We start from the raw sequence: 17,971 nt of genomic DNA on the forward strand, positions 1-17,971 counted from the left end.
ATGATTCATTTAATTTTTTTTTATTATTTTTTAAGTAATGATTAGAAATTAGAAACTTAAAAAAAATGGTGAGGTGGCATTGGGTAGCACAGAAATGTGGTGAATTGACGGGTGAGAGAGGAAGAAAAAGGAGAATAAAAAATAAGTGAAGGAGTGCATGGGGCATTGAGAGAGAGCGCATGTGGATTGCCAGAGCAGATGAGTGAGAAAGTGGGACCCACTCTCAATCATGCCCAAGATGCTAGCCTGGCCTCAATCACTCCCCACAACACAACACTAAAAATACTACTATTACCATTACATACATTTCATTATAATATATAGTTTATAGATTATTTCACATTGACATTAGGTTAGAGAGAGAGTCTTGAATCTTGATTGATTTGTCTTCTTACTCCGTCAGTCATGCCCTTCTTTTGGTCCCATTGGACCGAGATCGCTGCCACGTCATTACGTTGATTTAATATAGTATTTATTATTTACACGTATAGATTTTTTTTTTCAATTTTTTATTTTTTTTGGAGAAGTGGTGGTAGCTTTTGGAATTTAAGATTATTCTTACTTCTATGTTTTGATTTGAGGGCAGGACCAAAAGGAATCAAGGATGGTGAAAGGACCCTGTGAAATGAAATAAATATGGGGCTATGTGAACAAAATTTCATCATTTCACTTTGCCCTTAAACAGATTGCATTGTGTGTGTACATATATATATATATATATATATATATTATTGTTATTAGTAAGATATTAGACTTTCTTAACTTCTATTCATATGATGCGTTCACATGCTAAAAGGGCAAAACAAACAAACTACAGCGATTTATTTGTATTTGTATTTTTTATTTTTTTGTCCTTTTCATTGTTGCCCTTCTTATTCCGCATTATATAAATCAATCATCTTATATAGTTTCCAATAATGTTTCTTTTTTCCATGTCACCGACAACACTAGTTTGCTCTATTATTTATTCCTCATTTTTCTTGGAGTTTAATTTTTCTATATATCGGTGATTTTATTTTAAATATTGTTATGTCATAAATTCAAGAAAATAAGCATATATTGCTGATATGTACACTCATATTATCTATATACGAGAGCGAGTATTCAACTCGTAAAGTTTGCCAGCAAAAAAAGTGTGTTTCAGTGCAAAATGCAATAGAGAAGACTAAATAAATAAATATAAACCCGTTTTTAATTTGAACACCATCTTAGAAAATATATCCGTCTCTACTAATAATTAAGCTTCTTTGAGCACTTCCTATGTTAACCAAATTTCACATTGCTTTTTCACAAAATTATTGATTGGAACTATATACACTTATATATATAACGTGAGAAAGACATTTTTGGTGGCCCTAGTGTGTATACATATAATTCATTTCAATACCCTTTCTTGTCCTCGCCACTTTTCTCTATAAGAAAAAGTTTCATAAACTATTATATAACTCTTTGAGAGAACTCAAAGATAGCGAGTTGTTGTTGTTTTTTTTTTTTTTAAATTTTCCTTTTTCGCATAGAAAAATTATCTGTAACTCAATTTAAATCGAAAAAGAAATTCGCCCAAAAGCGCTCGAGAATTTCTTATACCTTTTCATAATATTCCAATCCTAGTAATATATAGTTCTATATTAACTCAGATATGTAAGCTTTTTTTCTTCTAATCTGCCGATAAAATCTCCAAAAAGGTGAAGAATTTTCAAGATCGCCAAAAAGTTGTTGCTCATTATCAATGTGTCAATGTGGGACAATGAATAATATTCAATGCACATCTTCTCAGCCGCAGTTATATTCTATCTATATACACTATAGACTACACTTAGTCAATGAAAGAATAAAAAAAATTAATTTTTTAAAAATAAATAAAACAGACAAAAGCTCATGCTTATTGATCATGTTAACATGTTATGATTGAGCATGCATATAGTTTGTTATAAACCAAATAACAACATGTGTATATTATTGTCTGATCAAATAGTACCTTAAAAAAACTTACAATATCATAACTTGGTGTATGTGCTTTGTAAACTTTGCCTCATTCTAGGTCACAACAAAGAGATCTTCCAAAACACATCAAGTGTTAAGTTATATGTATGTATATATACATGTGTTTGTGAACTCAAATTGACGTGGAAAAATAAAAAGATACACAATAAGTTCTCAACACAAAATTTATCTAATATAACCATTAATAATAGTAATAACAACTTAGAAGAAAAAAAAACCCTACAAAAACCATTCACGAATCTCTATTTGAAGCTATCTTTTTTAGCATTAATGAAGGTTGTTAAAAAAAATAGTAGTAGTTGAAGCCAAATAACGACTCGCTTTTAAAAGAGAGGAAAAATTATATTATGCAACAAACAAAGAAACAAAACCCATTTGCTCTTCACATTGACTTATACTGTGTGTTTGGAGAAACTGATATAAATAATGGATATCAAAACCCTAATATTAAAATACTCTAATTCTGCATGAGCCCACGTGGCAGCGATGAGAACAAATCGTTGGCTATTATCCTCATCGTGGACCCCACCAAATGACCAAACATCTTCTTTGAGTGGAAATAGACGAGCGAATTTGCCAGCCTAGCAAATATATATATTATATATATATATATAAATACATATATGGCTATTTTTTTCTCTTGTCTTTTTCTTAATAACAGCTATAATGCAAGGGAATTGAAGCAAATGATAAGAAAAACAAATGGCGTACATATATAGTTTTTTTCTTTTTCAGATGAGATGTAGAGCAAGGAAGAGTGTAAAACTGAAAAAATAAAAATAAGAATATTAGGGAGAAAAAAAAAAGAAGAAGAAAAAAAAGAAGACACGTCTCTTGCCCAATCATGTGAGTTTGATAATTTTTTTGGAAGTATATCAATCATCATGAGAAAGTACTGTTCCATTTTTGGTTACAAGAGTAACGAAACTTTTTACGTGTAATATATTAAAACGGTAAAAACTTTTTGGCTAAACCTAAATGAATCACGTCATGTTTTTATTCTTCATCTTAATCGTAATCAATGGCACATATTATTTATATCAATCTACTACGTACAAGGAAAAAAAATCTTTCAGGAGAGGATATAAGCTCAGTTTATTTATTTATACTTTTGTCTTTTTATATATATACGTGATATTATGTTTTGATGAGTTGTGAAACTTGTTTGCATGCCATAGAAATAGCGTTTCTAGGACCAGCCCGGCGCCAATACATAATATTTATTATAATATAATATAATATGTGCATTAAATTACACTAGCATTGTCAAAGAATTATTCCATTGCGATTTGAATATTTTGTGGGCAACATTTTTTAACAGATGGCTTCAATGGTAACATATATATATATATATATATATATATATATATATATATATATATATATATATATAAAATACATTGATTTACTTGTTTTCACATGAAAACAATAATGTTTATAGGATGAAAAAGAAAATATGAATAACAATTCTTTGTCTGGCATAATTGATCACATGGGCCAACTTGATCAGTTGAGCCATGTACACTATAGCTATATTATACACGTTATATATGGGATATGTATACGTATAAATAATATTATATACGGGATGTTCACCGATGGAATATATCGAAAGGTCAAGTATTATAGCTCTATATATTATATATTTATTAGTTTCAGCAACCGTACTTATAAAGAAGAAAGAAAGTGTTCAAATGAAACTACGAAAGTTATTGGCACAACAACAACTATAATATATATAATAAATGCTTCAACGTCACATATGACTTAGCTAATTAGTTGGTGATAATATGATATTGAAGTATACTCAGTCCTGAGAATACTTATAATGTTTTTGAAATTCCGTGTAATCAACTTAAAAACGACAATTATGTAATTACAACATTTAATACTACAAACATATTTGATGTATCTAAGACCTATATACAGACATATATATATATATATATATATATATATATATATATATATATATAGGTGTTGTATACATTGGAGTACCTAGCTACTATCAAAGCAAAGTCTATACAAGCATCAAAATGCTAAAAAAAGACAAGACTAATTCCATTATCGCCGGAGAGGAATTATAATAAATAGCTTACTTTTTTAGCATTGATTATGCTCTAGACATGTTTTATAACATGCATATAATTAAGATTTTAGAATAATTTTGTAGGTGTATTAATCATATCATCAGATAAATAAATAGATTTAGCTATTTTTAATATTTTTTAAACCTTTATTTTTACAATTGTGCCTATGAATTGTAAACTTGTATATATTTATTTTTTTCAAAAGCGCCTCTATATATTTGAACAAATAGGTTAATATAAAATATTTTTTCAGTATCTCAATATTAATCAGGGTTAAATAGCTTTAATAAAGTTAATGAATAAAATTAATTTTCAAAAAAGAATACAATTAATGCGAAAAAATGCATTTTCTCTCTAAGCAAGCATTAATAATGGTTTAGACGGTTTATTATAGTAATTAGATGAAGATGAGAGAGACGTTGCAGATGTGATGGAAAATAGGGTAACTAAAGTCTAAATAGTCATAGTATTATAAATGCGCCAACGGATTGGTGATAATCCGAATAAGAGAAAAGCCAAAATACCCATGTTCAAATGTCTATTGGATGAAATGAAAAATAAAGAGCCTCTCAATGAACCGATAACGATGCATAAATATATATATATATATATATATATATAAAATATGTAATATAATATTTAGTGGTATATTCATAATATTATTTAGTAATATAATATTTTATATATATATATAAAATATGTAATATAATATTTAGTGGTATATTCATTTAATGATTAATGGTCCAACACCAACATATTTTACTATGAGTCACCTTTGGCTAATATTTAATTCAAACTCCTCGTTTAGGCACATTGAAAAACGTCTTATGTAATATGAATGAGGCTCGTTATTTATAAAACAACGACTACATATAATTAATATATGGGAGAATCTATAAAAAGGGGCCGGATGAATTTTTTATATTTTTTGTTACCTCAACCGATGTAAATTCCTCCAAATCACTTACATAGAATCATAGACCAATAAGATTAATTGGGGACCATACACACTAGGACACCAACGGTTATAATTTAATATGCTACTTTTACAATCAATTAAAACTTAGCCACACCTTGACTTTTTATATTCTTGCCGTTTATATGTTATCTGAGGCTAACCATCCACAATTAATTAATTTGTGTGATATTACCTTATTCACATAGGCCGTCCCGAGGTTTAAGCCACTTAAGCAATGGCTTAAAGTCTCAACTTTTTTGTAAACAAAAAAAAAAAAAAAAAAAAAAAAAAACTTAAAAGAAAGCCTCAAAGTTTGATGAATAAATCATCAAATTTTAGAAAAATTAAGTTATTATTTTTTTAATATATGTTTAAAAAATCATATTTTTTCATTCTTGTCTAAGATCACACAATAACTTAGACCGACCCTGCTCATTCATCTAACCTTTTATAGATGATGTTAACAACCTATATCTTAAATGAATTTTATCGGTACCGTTCATGTACCCGAATACTAGCCACATGTGCATCAGAGTGAGCCGTATAATAGGCGATCATTTTTGCACGTTTGACAGCGTGAGTTCAATCTTAAAAAATATTTAATTTTCATTAGTGAAGTTTAAAGAATTACTTTGTAATTTGCACTTAAATGTTCAATATAATCATTTATACACTATATATGGATGTATGAATTAAAAATAAAAAATTGACTTTAACATCTCAAACAATCATTTTAATTTAATTTAAAAATTAATTGTGATTCAGTATACCTTCTATATAATGACAAAAACAAAATGATAATGCACACAATAAACATTATTAAAACACAAAACATGTCGAATAAATTATCGTGTTTGGCTCAAAATTGAGTTACATCCACGTTAAGGTTTGATCTCTTCGGTTGTTTACGTATGTAATGTTACTAAGAATGACATTATCACCTGATACCTGTTACCGGCTTAAACGGAGTCGAATATTACCCGTGCAAAATGGGTTAACAATTGCCATTTAGAGTTTTAGTGGATATGAATCGGGTAGCGAATATATCATCTCGCCCCGTTATTTAAAAATATATATATGATACACTAGTACCACTGAAAATCGCTCTCGGTGCAAAGACCAATAGAATACAACATTGTTGACAAACACCGAAAATACCTAATGGAAAAAATAGCCTCGTCAAACCAATGAGCAACATACACTAAAAACCAATGAGCATTCATAAAATTATTATATAATTTAATAATACAACCGTGAAGTAAATGATTCTCACTAGCACTACACAAACTCTATCTCTAGAGAAACATATTTCATTTCTCAAACCCTAGGATTTCTTTCTATTATAATTGTCGATATATGCTCCAACAATGAGACGAGAGGCTCTACAATGTTAACCTTCTTCCTTATAGGTTAACGATACTTACTTTATCGATAGGGCATGGATGAAACCTATTTTTTTTTTCCACTATATATCTACGAGGTCTCATATTTACTTTTTAAACGGTATTTGATGTATGTACACATGAGTCCTGTCACTCTTGTACTCGTTATCTAATTGTAGAAAATCTTCAAATTTTGTTTTATATATATAAAATATGGATATATATATATAAGGTTGAGTAACAGATAATCCAAAATAATATGGAGGTCTAAAAAATATTTACTTAATCTTATACTTGTTATCTAAAAATATTGTTATGTATATATTAAAAAATGTATAAGGTTGAAAAAAAAAACCAAAATAATATGGAGGACCTAAACAACGCCTCTATGGGAATTGTGTTAGGAGATATTGCATCAAGAGAATACAAATTTTGGAGACTCATAATAACACAAATTGTAAAAGAAAATATAGAATGAGAAAAAAAAAAACAAAGAAATATAAAAATGAGAAAACCAATGATCCAAATGATATATATTTTTTTTAATATTACAAAATTTTATGGGAAAGTGGTTTATGGTGCAACATTAACAAATTAGTAACTATTTTAAATAATTTAAAGAATAACGTTTTTTCAACAATAGACAATTATTTTTGTATAAATGAAATTTTCAACTGTAAATAAAGTTATATAGAGCCTAAAATAGTAAATAATATTTAAAAAAAAAAATTATAAACAAGAAGAAAAGTAACTATTTACAACTTAATAAACGCTATTTTTGCAGTTATAAGTTTAAGCACGCTATTCGTGCGATAAAATACAAACAGTGGTTAACAAAAGTAATTACCGCAATTATCTTGCAATTCGAAAGACTTTCACGGCCCAATATTAGCACAATCAATCCCAGTCCATCTTAACCTAAAGAACCAAAACCCTTGGAAAAACCCTCTGTCTCTCTTCCCTCCTTCTCTCTCTATCTCTGTTGAAGTGAACACGAACGAAACCAGAAGACTCGAAGCTCTCGAGCCTCTAATGGCGGCCAAGGATCTACAGAAGAAGTCCAAGTCTCCTCAGAAGAGGAAAGATAATCCCGACGTGCTTACTCGCTCCGGCAACGCCATGTCCAAAAGGCCAAAGCTCGCCGGAGGTACGAAGCCCTCGCCGAAGCCTCCGAGCAAGGACTCGAAGAAGAAACCATTCAAACAGCTCAAATCGAACGTTGGAGAGGATAAGAAAACCTTCTCTGGCAAGAAACCGTATTTGAAGAAGCCTGATAGCAAAGACTCGACGAAGAAGCCTTTCAAAAAGATCAAGTCGAACGATGGAGAGGAGAACAAAGCTCCGATGACGAAGCTAGAGCGTCGAAAGCACGCCAAGGTTCGCGATTTCATCGAAGTGAATTTGATTAAATTTTGTTTTTTTTTTCCTTCCATTTCTGTTGAAAACAATCGGTGAATTTGTGAATTCAGGAACTAGCTGATGCCAGAAAGATGAGAAGGAAGCACTATTACGATATAGAGCAAGTAAGTATTTATTTTGTTCTCAGCATGAAAATGAAGGATTCGATAGTCATACATACATTGCCTATTATGGTTTCAGCTTTGCATTTTGCTTGAGATTGTTGTATATAGTCTCGGTTTGTATAATGCTACAAAATTTCCATTTCCATTATATATTTTTTATAATGTCTTTTTTAGTAGATTACTAACAAAATATTAATGTTTTGCTCGCCTTTACTTGTAAAAGGAACTTGCACGTCTCTCAGAGAAGATAAGGATTCGGAAAAGAAAAGAAGATGACAAGACCAAGTTTGCTGAAGAAAGGTCCAAGTATGTATTTTTTGTTAGTAATATTTTTTTTTCGGTATGGTGCTCTTTGATGTATGTTCTTATTAAACAATAATATCCCATGAAATGGATTGGCTTGTCTTAAGGTTGGTTGGCGAGGCAATGGAGAAAGTAAAGGGAAAGATTCACGAAATCGCTTGCTCCCACGTTTGTTCTCGTGTTCTACAGGTTATATTTTTTTTTTCGCCGCTATATTATTTGTGAAATTCTCGACTCTTTGGCTCGCGCTGATTTTGCTCTTTCTTTATTTAATTATAGTATTGTGTAAAATACGGTTCACAATCTGAAAGGAATGCTATGCTTGAAGAGATTCTGCCTCACCTCTTTAGCCTCTCTACAAAAACATATGCTGCTTTTCTGATTAGGAAGATGTTAAAATACGGTACTTTCTCATTCAAAATACACACACACACATATATATATGCTGTTTTTAAAGTTGTGATTCGTGATCTCCGCTATATTTGCAGCTTCTAAGAAACAGCTTGCGACGGTTATTTCAGCGTTCCACGGCCACGTTGCCACGCTTCTTCGCCACAAGGAAGGTTCTGTAGGTATGTCATATGTGTGTGATGTACATATTGAATGATATCATCAAATACAAACTTCAATGAATATCATCACAGAAAATATTTCATTTCCACTAATCTTGTTTATCAATCACAGAAAGTATTTCGCATTATACCCACTCACAAAATATCTCACCTTTTTATTTTTCTTTTTCCTCACTCCCCTAAGTAGCTAAGTGATAGGTCTTTAGGCAGTGGAATAATTAGTTAATTATTCGGAAGAATCTTTGAATTACATTGATAATTCCCCCAAAGGGCTAAAGCCTAAACCCAAGTGAATTCATTCCCCTAAATTATTGTTTTCAGCTTCTATCCATAGACCAACTCTTCTTAATAATACTAAGTCCGACCCTCGACAGTTAAGTAATTATTTCAATCCCGAAAGTCCCATCATACTCACTTGACTCACTTACACGGGTCGCTCCGAAGCCGGCCCATCAAGCACTTGACACTCAGAGGACCCTTATAGCTTTGGCTCTGGGCACATAGTGAAATTTCAGCACAGCTTAATTTTTTTTTTTTACTTGTCAGAATATATGTGGATATTGAGGTTCACGCTCTTTTGTCTGTTTATTTTTAGTTATTGAGCGTGCATATCAATTGGGCAACGCAGCCCAAAAGCATGCGCTTCTGATCGAATCGTATTCTCCGGAGCTACAAATATTTAAGGACCTTGTTACGACGAAAGAGAGCAGGTAAACAATTATCTGTTGGAAACCATTTTTTTTTTAGCATTTATTTGAACGATTATTTTGATTTGAAATATATTCCACAGCACCCCAGTATTATTGCTCTACTTATTTCATAGTCGCATATCAGGTTAACAGACATAATGTCGAAGTTAAATCTCCCGAAGGCCTCGGTCACAAGGCACATGACTTCGGTGATCCAACCGATTCTCGAGAAAGGGCTTGTTAAACACTCGATCATACACAGGGTATTGATCGAGTACTTGAGCATAGCCGACAAGGTTTGTTTCATATTTTCATCACCTCTATCAGAAGTTTGGTTGCTTTTTTTAATTCTTTTTTCTTTTTTCCTTTTCTAAATCCATTGTATCGGTAGACCTCTGCCATGGATGTAATTCAGCAATTGTCTGGTACGCTGCTTGTTAAAATGATCAAGACGAAAGACGGATCTAAAATCGGTATGCTTTGTATCAAGCTTGGAAGTGCAAAGGTAGTTTTGCAAACCTTGAGAAAATTTCATCATGATCGCCGAGTGTTTTGTTGAGTTTTGAATTGCATGTAATAACATTGGTCTGACTTTTTCCCAATCATTCAGGAAAGAAAGAAAATAGTGAAAGGAATGAAAGGCCGTGTACAAAAGATAGCCGAGGATCAATTCGGAAGTATGGTAGGACTTCAAGAACTCATACGATATGCACAAATTATTTTTATTTTTTATTTTTCACTTTTCTAACTTTTTTGCAATTGTGTGCATTTATTTAAACTCGTTACTTAACCTTGAATATTGGTTCCAGGTGCTTGTTGAGATCCTATCTATCGTTGATGATACAAAGCTCGTATCAAAGGTCTGTCTCTTTTCTAAGAACAAGTTACATTTTACACGTACTAATCTCGGTTCATTTAACCTTTATATATCAAATCGTCTTGGTTGCAGATTGTCATCAACGAGCTTAAAGAGATCACAGATAGTCTTGTTTTAAATAAGGTGTCCTTCTGCTCTTGCTCATAAGTTATAATATTAATTTCATCTGCTTGAAAAATGGACCTGAGGTTTCTATAATATAATCAGCAGAATTGTTTTTGGATTACATGATTAATTTTTTAATTTTTTTTTAATTTAGTTTGGAAGAAGGCTGTTTCTGCAACTACTGAACCCGAATAGCCCGCGCTATTTCAGTCCGGATTACTTGGCGTCTTTTGATCTCTCTGTACCTTCTCTATCTTCCAAGGTAGTTTCGAAATTTCTTTTTCTATGAACCCACTCGCGCTAGTCGAATCGGTAAGATAATCTATTTAATATATTTAACAGGAAGAAGAATCTAATGAGGACAAGACCGAATCTGAGGGCAATAGAAGCTCGGATCCGGGAGAGAGTAATAACATAGTGGAAGGTGGGAAAAAGGATCCTCTTGTGAGAAGACAGGAATTGTTAGTCAAGAGTGGCTTGGCTGAGGTAATATTTTAATCTTTCCGAATATTGAATTGTTTCGTCTTTTATTTATTTATTAATCTTTACATTAGACTTAACTTTGCTCATCTTGGTTTGTGTCGTACAGAAGCTCATTGATGTGTGCATTGAAGACGCTGGGAAATTGCTGCGATCAAATATCGGAAAGGACATGATATACGAGGTAACATTTTCATACAATCCCAAAGAAAAAAAGATGCTGAATTATTTAAATTACTAATTTGCCCTTCTGGGTCTTAAGTCTTAACTCATGATTCCGATTCTCAAAAGGTGGTGACCGGCGGAGCGGACGGCATTCTCAAATCGGCTCTGGAAGAGAAGTTGAATGCTTTGAACGAAGCCATAGCGTCTCTCGCAGCGGAGCCGAAATCGGAAGGTTCAAAAGACGAACACGTCCTCGAGAATTTCCATTCGAGTTGGGTGATTCGAAAGCTTATCTTGGACTGTCCCGTCTTTGCGACCGCTCTATGGAACGGTGCGCTTAAAGAGAGCTGCGAAATTTGGGCCACCGGTCACAGGTACTCATAAATAAATATATATTTTTAAAATAAAAATGTATTGGAACTGTTATAACTCGACCTTTATATATACGCGAGTAATTTATATAAATACTCGGGAATTTTGTTGTTGTGTAATTGCAGTAGTAAGGTATTGACAGCATATCTAGCATCGTCGGACCCGAAAGTGAATAAGCTGGCAAGCAAAAAGCTACAAGGTTTGATTGATAGAGGTTTGCTTAAAATCCCGGAGAAGAAATCAACAGTTTCAACAAAGGTCTGATGTGCTATTTTATAATCTAATTTACCCTGAAATTGTACTTGGATTACTCAAAATTGTAAGAAAGCAGTTTTGTAGGACGGTTGAGTGTTATTTATAATCGATTTTTTGTTCGGTCTTATATAATGAATTATTTAAATTTTTGTTCGTTGAGTTTTATGCCCACTCGAGCTTAATTCGCAGGAGCTTTTTTTTTTTTATTCACATTTCCAAACTCGGTAGTATGTTTCTTCTATAAGCAATGCTTTCATAAGTCATAACCAAAAAAAGAAAAAAAAAATGCAACAAATCATATTTTGTTTGCTTTATGTTTGTTATTTTAAATGTCCAAAATGTAGGAAAAGTAAGTTTTTTTTAAGTTGTAGTCATTAAAAAAAAAAGTTTACTGTTTAACTTTATTTACTGGTTACAATTTCATTTGTAATAAAATTAAACTTTACTGTTTAAAAAACCGTTATTTTTAAATGATTCATAATACCGTTATTTTGGACATGTTATACTATAAAACCTTATTTATGTAAGCTCCCAAAAAAACAAACAAAAAAACTGGAATTCCATTAGCTAACTGATTAAATATGGTTTTACTACATGAAAAAGAAAAACCGACTGAATAATAGGCTTAAAAAAGATGTGCGATTTTTCCACGAAAAAAATCACTAAATGTACACATAGGCTTACGATTTATTCTTTGTTATCAACTGTCCATTTCAAATTAATATATGATACGTACAATTATCAGTGTGCACATGCACGATTTCATGTCATACTTACTCTACTGTTTTAGGAAAGCAACACAAGACGTGTTCAAAATAACACTGTTTTATAATCGTTATGTTTTCTACTGATAATTTTCTACTTTACTCTTCAATTTCAATTTAAAATCTAATGGCAACCAAATGAATATTTTTTTTCTTCCTTCTTAAACTGAATGTTCAATCAAATAAATAAAATTCATGAGTGAACACAAGCTGATCTACTCTTGAAAACACCCGTATTCGAAGATCGAACCTCGAAGATCGGAGAATCACATTTTGCACCGATTCCTCGGTAATCGAAATTCAATACACGCCCGGCTTGCAAGTACCAAAAGCTCTCTGGCTTCCCTTGAATCCGACTTCTTATGTGCGGATATCCATCGAAAGCTTCATAGTCCGACGGGTCAAACACCGGCGATTCTCCGTGGCCAGTCCTAACGGAGCTGCTTCTGAGGAGGCGATCCGACGGTCCAGAATCCGGCGAGTCTCTCCTCGCGGAGGCTCTCGAGCGGTTGGATCGAAGACACCTCTCGATGACTTTGGTCTCGTCTCGGAACCTATCTCTTATGTCTCTCAAGCCTCTAAAGAATCTGTGGGAAGGATTTGATCGGCTCGGCGGCGCGGTCCGAGGCTTGTTGTTTTTCGGAGACGACTTTGGGCTCGGTGAAGGAACGGCGTTGCATTTGAAACACAAGTTTCTCCATCTTTCCGAGTCGAAAGCGATTCTCTTCGAACTGTCCGTGAGACAAGCATGAGCCTAAAAAAAATTTGGCCCGATTAAGATGAACTATGATCTAATTGAGTTATAGGTATATTGACACTGTTTGACATAGCTTTGCTTTAAAAGAAAAAAAAAGTTTTTAGATTCAGCTTTTGAAAATCTTATTTTTCAATTTTCTTCTATATTTTATAAAAGCACTTTTCAACTTTTATTAAAAACTATTTTTACCAAACACTTTAAAACGGTTGGATTTTTAGAAAAGCTAAAATCAGACTTAATAAGCTAAGCCAAACAGAGCTATTAAACTATCACTTCTTAGACATAGTATTTTACTTATGAATTGATAGGGATTACTAGCATCTACGGCTGTATTTATAAGACTTAGATCACTAATGCTTTATGTATTTAGAACTGTTTCCTCCTTTTATTTAGTTTTAGGTTAAGAAGTACAATATAATGACCTAATAGCAAAAGAAAGAAAAAAATTAAAACACTAGCTAAACATGAGAAAAGTGAAAAAATTTATTTTTATTTTTCCGTTTGATATAAATGTAACAAAATAATTTGTTAAAAAGTTCTAAATTTTTAATTTATTTATTTATTTTTATTTTGAGTGCCATATGCAGATACGTGCATGAAGTTTATGGACACATTAACAATAATTTCAAGTGCATAAGAAATTTATAGATATGTAAGCATAATGAAATTTCACTAATTCCTAATATTCCAAAAAAAAAAAAGATGGAAAAAAAGATAATAACAAAAAAAAAAAAAATTGTTTCGTTGAGTTTTAAATTTTACTAACCACCATATGAATTTCGCTCATAAATGCATTTGGTCAAATTAAATGGGTGTGGTTACACTTTTATGTAATGTGGTCCTTTAATATGTGCAATTTTGCCTTTATGTTTCAACTCACGTGGCTATTCACCTCTTGATAACTAAAACATACACAACTCTTCTCTATCCATTTCTCAATCTCTCCTTTGGTCATCGTCACCATAATGTGACAACCAAAAAACTTGACACAAACATGATTTCATTTATTCTCACAAAGAAAGAACCAATAGATTCCAGGGAACCTATTTTTAAGAACAAATTTACAAAATAAACATTTTTTTTTCTCTATATATAAATTAATATATGGGTTAAGTATTGTTTATACACGTGTTATTATTTTCATTGACATTGTCCATGTAAAATTTTGTCTATTTTGTTTTTAAAACTAAAAAACCTAAGACTTTAGCTTGGTTTGCCTAAAAACTTTTAAAAAAAGTTATCTATTGTTTTTAACCAATTTCTTGCGAATGTATATTTTGTTTGTTTAATTTTATATTATTTGTTGATTTTCTTCTTATGTAAAAATGAAGTCATAAAAATACACTTAGTAACTAGTAATATAATACAATTCAAACCTCGGAAACAAGCTTGAATGCTATGTCAGCCTTGGGATGCTTGTTCTTATCTGGATGAAGCTGCAATGCTGGAAAATATATACACACACACATATATATACATATATATAATATAAGTATATATTTTTATAAACAAAGTATTTGAAATTATTTACCAAAAAAAAGAAAGAAAAAAATCACATACCAAGTTTATGATATCTTTTTCTAATAACGTCTGTCCCAGCCTGTTCTTCCACCTATATATTAGGTAAAGAACATAGATTATCGTCAAAAAGATCACAATGCCATTGAAAAGATTAAGCTTATTATTCAATCCGTAATTATATAATGTCACAAAAAAAAGAGTTTGAGAGAGAGAGAGAGAGACGTACTCCGAGTAAGCGATACCAATCGATAAAAGGCGATAAACTTCCCTGGCTGTGACGTTGCTTTGTATGAACGCAGGCATTGGAGAGACTTGAAATGCCACAAATCTCCGTCACCAAATTTGACTTTGAATCTGATTCTTTTTGTCCCAATTTTCCCATTTCTGAGCGAGAAAGAACTAAGAAAAATGTGGAGAATTTGGAGTAGGGGATGGAAGATATATATATATATATATATACACACAATGTGTATATCTATATATGTAAAGAATCAGATATAAGACATGGTAATAACTTCGATGAATGTGTGCATATTAATGTTGTAATCTATCCTTCCTTATTTGCAGAGAGAGAGAGAGAGAGAGAGAGAGAACGGTTAAGAAATGAGGCAGAGTTTGCGGGAGAGATATTTGAAAGTGGGTCAGGTGGTGGGAAGTGGAGAGTTTGAAGATTTTGAACCGTCGATCTTGCCACGTGGCACAAGATTATGCGGTCTTGGAAGGACCACGATCTCACTTTATATATTTTTGTTGGTCTAATTCGCCCTATAGAAGGGTTCAAAATTGCATTCTATCTTTTTTTTTTTTTTTTTTTTTTTTTTTTTTTTTTTTTTTTACTTCAAATTGATATTAATGGCATCATATCTCGGTTTAGGAAGAGATTTATTGCCCTTTTAAAAAAAAAATTAATTTAGTTATTAGCTTCATTACTGTGGGGGGTCTTATCACAATGCGTCTCCTTGAATTCAAGAAATAGTAGTCATGCTTTTTAGTTTCTTACTTCGAAAAAATTTCCTTAAAAAACATTGAAGAAAGGGTAGAGTAGATTGAATAATTATGTTATTTTGGTGAGTGTGTGTGGGAAAAAAAACGTGGAATTTCACTAGCCCTAATCTTGAAATTAAACAATGCCCACATTGAGGCGTTTCTCCAAGTTTTTAGGGTCAAAACTTTCCTCTTTTATTTTTTGGGTAATGGTCCTATGGTGTATTTCAATTAATATATTATATGTACAAATATAGGTGCCATGGGATTTATTGCTTATAAAGAAGTGAAGAGATAAATTTGGAGAGAGTTGATATGAATTTTTTTGGGGTAGGTTTCTTATTTATATGTGTGTGTATGTATTATTAATTATATACACAAGGGAAATAGTTTTGAGTAGGTACGTGCAATAACGAATCTAAAGAGGACATACACGTGAAGGAGATAGGGACGGAAAGATATATACATATATATATATATACATACATATATATATATATACATATATATATATTGCCTAGCTGAAAATTCAAACACAAATTTTAGAAACTATTTATATTCATGATAATCATGAAATTCGGTTAATAAGTTTACAGTCCGACACTCGGTTTTTATGTGATGCTTCGGATAAAAAAAAACCATTATTTTATGACATTTAAAACAATTTTCGTCACTATCAATTTTTTAAAACTTAATTGTCACTATCAGTTTACAGGTACATTATGAAAATTTTCAATTCAAATCCATGCATATTGTCACTCAGATTTTATATGAAATTTCTCAATCCAAATCCATGCATTATCATACGTCTAGTTTAAGAATTTTCTCAAGCATTTAAAACTGCAGTCAGTAATTAGTCCACAAAAAAAAAAAAAAAAAAAAAAGTAACTTGTATATTTTCTGCTTAAAAGAAAATAAAATACATTAGTGGCTGTCTTGTCAAAAGGTATCTTTATCAATACGACGTGGTTTCGGATGTATGTTCATGCCAGTACAAATCTTTCACTTCTAAAATTGGATTTTAATGTACTAGTTTTAATATATATATATATATATATATATATATATATACATATATATAATATATGTGGATGTGTGGTGACCTATTTTGTTTTTAATGCCAGTTGTGAAGAGAAAGCTGGTTGTTTTTATTTTTATTTTTGTTTTACTACTCGAGATCTTTCTTTACCGAATCATTAGCTGTTAATTTATTAATTATAATAATACAATGATATAAATATGAAAAAAGTGATTTATGATTATTTATCTCTCAATCAGCGCCTCTATTTGATATCATCATGTGATTGATTGAAGAAATATAGGGATTGTGAGCTTCATTAAAGATTTAGTGTAAAATTATTAGTTAAACTATTAAATTCAGCAGCCATAGGATTATTGCTTTTCAAAAGCAAAAAACTGTTGGCCTGTGAATCATTTTGGCTGTTCTTCATATGTATATATATTGGCTGTTCTTCATATGTATATTGTATATATATATATATATATACATATGTATATATATATATATATATCTTCAAGCTCAAAGTAATTTAATTGAACCTTACATAAAATGAAAGCCACTATATTTTTCTTTCAAATTAGATTGAAAGAGCGTAATTTAAATATTTTTTTAAAATATTTGCAGCTTTTTGGAAAGTCGCAAGGACTAGCGAACATATTGTAAAGAAGATTAAAGTCAAAGTTTTGTTTGCCTTTAGAGACACATTTTCAACGAGGTTTTCGAAGTTGAATTTCATATATAAAATGTTCAAGTTCCTAAAGCCTAAAGAAAATAGGTCACTTTTGTTAAATTTTTAAATTTCAAAACACAACGCAAAATATTTGCGGAAACGGTGGCTGGTTTTTGGAAGTATCAAAGCCTACACAAATTGATCAAGTAGCTTTTGCTACGGTACGACTCAATTGTGGAAAAAACCAAAACATAAACAATTGAAATCAATTGCAAAATAACATGTCAAAAAATTATAGTACAAATTCAAATTTTGTTACTTTAAGTCACTAAATATTTAACAACCTTCTTTTGAATCAAACATATCAACGGCGAGCAACAACTCCAAGATTATAAACTTAAAGAAGAGTTATATTAATAAACAAATGAATAAGAATTATACATTTTTTTATTCAACATAATATTATTTGCAATTAGGAC

The 17,971-nt window shown here is 31.2% G+C and overlaps 2 protein-coding genes across 2 annotated transcripts; one reads left to right on the forward strand and one right to left on the reverse strand.

Annotated features, from left to right (window-relative positions):
* The first annotated feature begins 7,365 nt into the window (after window positions 1-7,365).
* PUM24 (pumilio 24) lies at window positions 7,366-11,980 on the forward strand. Its single transcript, XM_089617604.1, has 17 exons — window positions 7,366-7,811; window positions 7,904-7,957; window positions 8,181-8,263; window positions 8,368-8,449; window positions 8,540-8,663; window positions 8,749-8,832; window positions 9,428-9,542; window positions 9,667-9,817; window positions 9,913-10,026; window positions 10,132-10,203; window positions 10,331-10,381; window positions 10,471-10,521; window positions 10,658-10,765; window positions 10,846-10,989; window positions 11,093-11,167; window positions 11,275-11,522; window positions 11,646-11,980. The coding sequence occupies exons 1-17, from the start codon at window positions 7,467-7,469 to the stop codon at window positions 11,782-11,784; spliced, it is 2,040 nt and encodes a 679-aa protein (XP_089473730.1). The 5' UTR covers window positions 7,366-7,466; the 3' UTR covers window positions 11,785-11,980.
* A 538-nt stretch (window positions 11,981-12,518) lies between these two features.
* Window positions 12,519-15,227, reverse strand: LOC149392734 (Chaperone DnaJ-domain superfamily protein). The gene is made up of 4 exons (XM_089617637.1): window positions 15,044-15,227; window positions 14,857-14,908; window positions 14,673-14,740; window positions 12,519-13,293 (listed from the first exon to the last, which is right to left on the reverse strand). The coding sequence occupies exons 1-4, from the start codon at window positions 15,197-15,199 to the stop codon at window positions 12,733-12,735; spliced, it is 837 nt and encodes a 278-aa protein (XP_089473763.1). The 5' UTR covers window positions 15,200-15,227; the 3' UTR covers window positions 12,519-12,732.
* Window positions 15,228-17,971: the final 2,744 nt, after the last annotated feature.

The sequence above is a fragment of the Urtica dioica genome, chromosome 6, assembly GCF_054948205.1.
Source record: "Urtica dioica subsp. dioica isolate 48M chromosome 6, U.dioica_male_clone48M_v1_H2, whole genome shotgun sequence".
Taxonomy (NCBI): Eukaryota; Viridiplantae; Streptophyta; class Magnoliopsida; order Rosales; family Urticaceae; genus Urtica; species Urtica dioica.

Coding starts and splice junctions, on each gene's coding strand:
- LOC149392734 (XM_089617637.1), bottom strand. CDS start 15,199: ATGGGAAAATTGGGACAAAAAGAATCAGATTCAAAGTCAAATTTGGTG. Junction 14,741..14,856: donor AAAAAGATATCATAAACTTG/GTATGTGATTTT, acceptor TATATTTTCCAG/CATTGCAGCTTCATCCAGAT. Junction 13,294..14,672: donor CATTCAAGCTTGTTTCCGAG/GTTTGAATTGTA, acceptor AATTTTTTTTAG/GCTCATGCTTGTCTCACGGA.
- PUM24 (XM_089617604.1), top strand. CDS start 7,467: ATGGCGGCCAAGGATCTACAGAAGAAGTCCAAGTCTCCTCAGAAGAGG. Junction 9,818..9,912: donor ACTTGAGCATAGCCGACAAG/GTTTGTTTCATA, acceptor TTGTATCGGTAG/ACCTCTGCCATGGATGTAAT. Junction 11,523..11,645: donor ATTTGGGCCACCGGTCACAG/GTACTCATAAAT, acceptor GTGTAATTGCAG/TAGTAAGGTATTGACAGCAT.